This window comes from Meleagris gallopavo, chromosome 10 (assembly GCF_000146605.3).
Source record: "Meleagris gallopavo isolate NT-WF06-2002-E0010 breed Aviagen turkey brand Nicholas breeding stock chromosome 10, Turkey_5.1, whole genome shotgun sequence".
NCBI lineage: Eukaryota > Metazoa > Chordata > Aves > Galliformes > Phasianidae > Meleagris > Meleagris gallopavo.
The window spans coordinates 11853455-11858952 of record NC_015020.2 but is presented as its reverse complement, the minus strand read 5'-3'; the positions used below and the strand labels follow the sequence as shown (position 1 = coordinate 11858952).

The 5498-nt window shown below is 49.1% G+C and overlaps 1 protein-coding gene across 2 annotated transcripts; it reads left to right on the top strand.

Moving 5' to 3' along the window:
• Positions 1-15: 15 nt before the first annotated feature.
• On the top strand, positions 16-5498 carry MGST3 (microsomal glutathione S-transferase 3). 2 transcript variants are annotated; one of them, XM_010715746.3, is made up of 6 exons: positions 16-35; positions 2381-2504; positions 3136-3209; positions 3597-3654; positions 4621-4693; positions 5308-5498. In XM_010715746.3, the coding sequence occupies exons 2-6, from the start codon at positions 2388-2390 to the stop codon at positions 5418-5420; spliced, it is 435 nt and encodes a 144-aa protein (XP_010714048.1). In that variant the 5' UTR covers positions 16-35; positions 2381-2387; the 3' UTR covers positions 5421-5498. The 2 variants fall into 2 exon arrangements, with proteins under 2 accessions (XP_010714048.1, XP_019474138.1); XM_019618593.1 differs by lacking the exon at positions 16-35 and adding an exon at positions 528-642 and having other exon boundaries at positions 5310-5416.

Here is a 5498-nt window from a genome sequence, read left to right as displayed (position 1 = left end):
GCCGGGCGTGCTGCCGCGGGGCTTCCGGGAGCTCGGTGGGCTGATGTCTGAGCGTGGTGAAGTGGGGGAAAAATAGAGCCGGTGCGGGGGAAGCACCACCACCCAGGCGGGACAAGGGGCTCTGCAGGCTGGGTTGGTGGTGCGATCGGAACCCGAGCGTGGCTGTGCACAAGGAGGCTTCGTTAGCTCTGCTGATTCATAACAGTTGTGTTATAGTTGGTTACGTATGATTATAGGGTAAAAGTGCCTACAGAAAAGCTGGGGAGGGACTTTTTATAAAGGCAGGAAGCGACAGGATGAGAGAAAATGGCTTTAAACTGGAAGAGGGTAGATTTAGACTAGGTAGGAGAAAGAAATTCTTTACTGTGATGGTGGCACAGGTTGCCCAGCAAGGTTGTGAATGCCCCCGCCCTGGAGCTGGATGGGGTTGCGAGTACATGGTCTGGTGGGAGGCGTCCCTGTCTACAGCAGGAGGGGTGGAACTAGATGGTCTTCCAACCCAAACCATTCTGTGATTCTATATGCAGCAAACTTGGGAAGAATTGTTGCTGGGAGCACTTTTGCAGCCCTCAGCCTGTGCTGTGTCATGCTCCGGTGTCCCTCGGCTGTGTGGGTCCAGCCCGAGACATTGCTGCATGGAAGGTAAAAATTGAGGCTTGTGCAGGGCAGCAGTACTTGTCAGCAGAGTCCTTGCAGCTGTGGACAAAGGTTGCTGAGCTGCAAAAGCATCAGGAAGTGGCCGCAAGGCGTGCAGGCAGGGAATTGAAAGTCATGATGACTTTGATTTGCTTTAGCTCCAGGTTACTAGAGCACAGGCTTACTGTTTGCCTTTAGATCAGTAGCACGAGTAGCAGCTTTATAACATCTGGCTTAATGCTTACTGCAACCGAACGGTGCTTTTTGCTACCAACATAAAAGATAAAATCCCAACTTACAGCCTTATGAAAGACAAAAGGCTTTGTCCTTGCTGCTGAGACCAAGGACAAGCCTGGAATGTGAAGGGGGAAGTAAAACAACTGACCTGTTCTGCCAGGTGGGAATGTTCCACACCTTCTATGTGCCATCTCTAAGGTGCTCACCTCTATTACATATGGGTACAACTGATATTTTTTGATTACTTAAGGCTTTCCAGCATTCTTATTAATAATTCTTTACCAAACTGCACGTGGACAAAACCAGCAGGTTTCTTCTTGCTCCACCAGCAATAATCTCTTTGCGATTAAGAGGTAAAAACCTTTGTTCCCTAAAGATTGATCCTTTGTGAGAGCACTGGTGCTGCTGCAATAGGAGGGCTGGCTGCACTGCTTCCTTGTTGAAGTGTGATGTTTTTCCCCCACACTGACAGATTGTGCTGCTGGGACAGTGCCAGAGGCACCAAAGCCTTGCATTGCTGAAATAGGCTTTGGTTAGGGTTTAATTTCCAACTTATCTCTCATTCCCACATCATGCTTGGTCTCCACCTTGAATTTATGGCAATGGCTTTTGTTTGCAGCATCCTTTAGCAGGGAATTACATAGGTCTAATTCCTATTGAATGAAAAAACATCTTTGCTTTGTTCTGAATCTCTGCCCTGGCTATATTTGGTGACCTCTAGTTCCAGAGTCGGCAGTGAACCACCAGTTTCTGTCCACTTTCTCTAGCTTTTAGACTTTTTGAATACCAACCTTGTTTTTCTGCTCTCTTTGTCTCAGTCTTGGCTTGCTGGGTTGTTTCCCACATAGAAGCTGTTGTAGGTCTTTGAACATCTGACCCATTCCCACTTTTGCTCTAAGCTTTTTAGGGTGGTGGGACAAGAACTGGCCACGCAGAACTCAAGCTGGAGTTAAACGAGGGCTTCGCGCAGTGACATAACCAGATTTGCTGACCTGGCCTCTAGTTTGACTCTAGTGGAGTCATTTCTGCAAGTGCAGGTCCTGCCTGCATCCTGAGCACAGGATGGGATGAGTTACAGCAGCGCCCACCACCTCTCCTTGATTTCAGGCAGCAGAGGACCAGGCTGCAGGAAGGGAGGAGCCTTCGGTGTGTTAGTGAGGACAGCAGTGCCGTGGGATGTGGCCAGACAGCCAGAGCTGATGGGATGTGTAGGGGTCTCTAAGCCAGAGGCCAGACTAGAGACCTCTGCTACTGCCCACCCACACTTACTGATTTTAAGGCTTACCTGACGGGACCTAAGCAGGGAACCCTTGCTTTGTGCTGTTTAACACCCTGCAGACATCCAAAGATGAAAATTCCCTGACAGTTTATCCTTTTTTTCAGACAGTTCTTGTGCTAGTATAACACTCAGTAATTGTTAGGCCCAGACATGTACACACACACACTTCTGCATGTGTTGAGCTCCAGTCGCACCCTGAAATAGTAACGGGCTCTCTTTTTCTCCCAGCACCAAGATGGCTGTTCTCTCCAAAGAGTATGGCTACGTAATCCTGACAGGGGCTGCCAGCTTCGTCTTGGTGATGCATCTTGCTGTGAACGTGGGAAAGGCACGCAAGAAGTACAATGTGGAGGTGAGTCCCCCTTTTCAGCCTCAAGCAGAGGGACCAGGGATATCACAGCCTGTCTGCAGAGGAGCCCCAGCCAGCCCACTCTATTGCTCCTTCTCTTTCTTCCCCTCCCCAACCCAGAAGGGCCCTTGCCTTCCTTAGCTGCACTGCTGTAGATAAGCATGGTGACACCTTGGTTATTTTCGGTTGACCCGCTGACCCCTCCTGCCCCACAGTGTGAGTGCAGAAGGGATGAAACTGGCATTCTAGATCTCCAGACTGGAGCAGACACAAGGCAGAAATCAGGGTTTGGCAGATAAGATGCTTGGCACTGAGCCGAGACAGCTGAAATCACAAGACTTTCAGCTTCGGAAACTATGATGAGCAAGAAACCACACAGCCTTTCTCCCTGCAGAGAAGACAGACGTGATGTTAGGAACAAGGACATCTCAGTGGAACACAAGCATACAGGGAGCAAAGCAGTTTCACACAAGCAGCTGTGGGCAGGGAGTCAGGCTCTAACTTGCCACAGCAAGTCAGTTCTCCAAGCAGCAGCACAGCACTGTGCTCCCTGAGGAGATGCAGCACAGGCACCGTGCTGCTGGAGGAGGCTGGCTGCACTTGCTTATCTTCTGCTCTTGGCTTTCTTTGGCAGTATCCAACCATGTACAGCACAGATCCTGAGAATGGGAAAATATTCAACTGCATCCAGCGTGCACACCAGAACACGTGAGTACCACGTAGGAGTTTGTACTGCCACAGTCTCCTGGGGAGAGGTCTAGGCTCACCCAGCTAACAGGAGCCAGGCTGCAATGGTACATCAGAGGGGTGCTGGGAAGAACAACTGGTGTAGCTGGTGCTAGGCTGTATTTAGCAGTGGGTCAAGGCACAAAGTGGAAAGAGCAGATGGGTGCCCTCAGACAGAGCTGAAGTCTATGGAAGTCTGCGCGTGCTGCACTTCACTTTGTGCCTCAATTTCTGGCCACAGCACGGAGCATGAAGAGTAACAGGTCAGGTCCATCAAGTACCCTGGCAGGGGATGTTTGCAAATGCATTTCTAGATATTCTCTTTACAGGCCACTTGAAGACGAGTATAACATTCTTTCTTACTTTCAGACTGGAAGTTTACCCTTCCTTCCTGTTCTTCTTAGCCACTGGTGGAATCTACCACCCGGTAAGTGACTGTGGCATGCAGGTCCACACAACTCAACTTACTCTGTGACTCAGAGCAGGCACGAAGCCAAGCTCACTCACTGAAGGCAGCCAGGCTGTTTCCTAACCCCACCTTATTCCACAGCCATGCCTCTTCTGAAAATGCAGTGGAACCACAAGTACTTTCACCACTAATGCTTCAGCCAGTAAGCCTCTTTCCTCCCCCTAAGGGTTCCTTGTCAGACAAACTGAAGTATCCACAGCCACCAGTCTGCAAGTGGGGAGTGTCCAAACAACTTTGTCTGGTTCTCTCAAGCCTGCAGGACTACTCAGCAGCTGTTTTTATATATGATGGAAATCTTTCACCTCCTTTTAAACACACACTTTAAAGAAGAGTTTGTCTGATAAGAATAGCTGGGGAACATTTCGATCTTCCCACCCACTTTCACCACCAAGGAGGCATGTGGAGGATGATAAAAAAAAAAAGACCTAGATTGTTTCAAAACGAAAGATGTAGAATACTTTTGAGGAGGCAGGCATGTGGGAGAGACTAAAACCAGCAACTTTTTCCTTCACCACCGACAGACAAATCAGGTTCTTTGTGAAAGTTTCCTTTCAGAAAGGAAGGAGCATTAAGTAAATCTAGCAAACTGATGTCACATTGCATCAAACTCTAAATGAAGAGGCAGTGTGGAAGTCCTCCTGCTACAGGTGTTGCAAATACATACACCTGCTTGCAGCAACGAAGCAGGATTTGGGAAGGCTCTGCAGCACAACACCATAGGTGTCATGCAAATGATTCCAATCCAACTCACTGTGGCTTTCACCATCAACCACACACCTCTCACAGGCTGACTCCTAGTTGTCCTAGCAGGGTCAGGACCCATGCTGTAGCTTGTGGTCACTCCTTGAAGCATGGCTGCTGTAACAGCTGAGCAGGTGCAAGCAGCAAGTCTCCACAATTTTAATGCTTCTCCTTTCTCTCCAGCGGATTTCCACAGGGCTGGGCGTTGCCTGGATCCTTGGCAGACTCCTGTATGCCCACGGATACTACACAGGAGGTGGGTCTCTACCCTGTAGAACAGAAGTTGCTTGGAAACTAAAGCCTCTTACTGTGATCTCTGGGCTCTTTTCTCCAGTTCCTGCCAAACAGGCAGCGTAAAGCTTCCAGTCACAGTGCAGGTCCACAGATGGCTACCTCTGCATTGTGTTTTTCCTGTGTTAGTAAGAGCACTACTTTAATAACAGACACAGACAGAGGGCAGCTGCACAGCACAAGCTGGTAGCTGCTGATGTGCCCAGATTAATCTCTAGGTCCTGCTCCCTCTTTCAGGATAGGCTAATCTTTGATGGTATTTTTGACTATTGCACACACATTCCCTGCCCAAGGGGAAGGAGCCTAACTGACTCCAAGTACTTTAAGCCACTACTGCCACCGTGACTTGAAACAAACCACACTATAGGGAATGAATCATGCAGGGCATCTCACTTTGTAGTCCACTTGGTTCTGATCTATCACACAGCAGTGCCCCAGCCTTCCTTTCTGAAGGTCTGCAAAAGCTAAATCCACTTGTACTAACTCAGGGTAGTGCTGGGAAGGTGGAGGCAGTGCTGGGAGCAACCTGGGTGGAAAGCTGGCTACTGCTGTTGAACTGACAAGATGTGTCCTTTCCAGAGCCAAAAATCGAAGGAGAGGGGCCCTTGGTTCAGCTGCACTCATTGGGCTGGTGGGCACAGGTGTGTATTCAGCTTTCCAGCAACTTGGTTGGATCTGCCCGGACTAACTGACCATCATCATGGCTGCCTGGGAAACCAGAGGGATTTCTTGTTGTAGAACATTTCATTGCCTGTTTTTTTTTTTTTTTT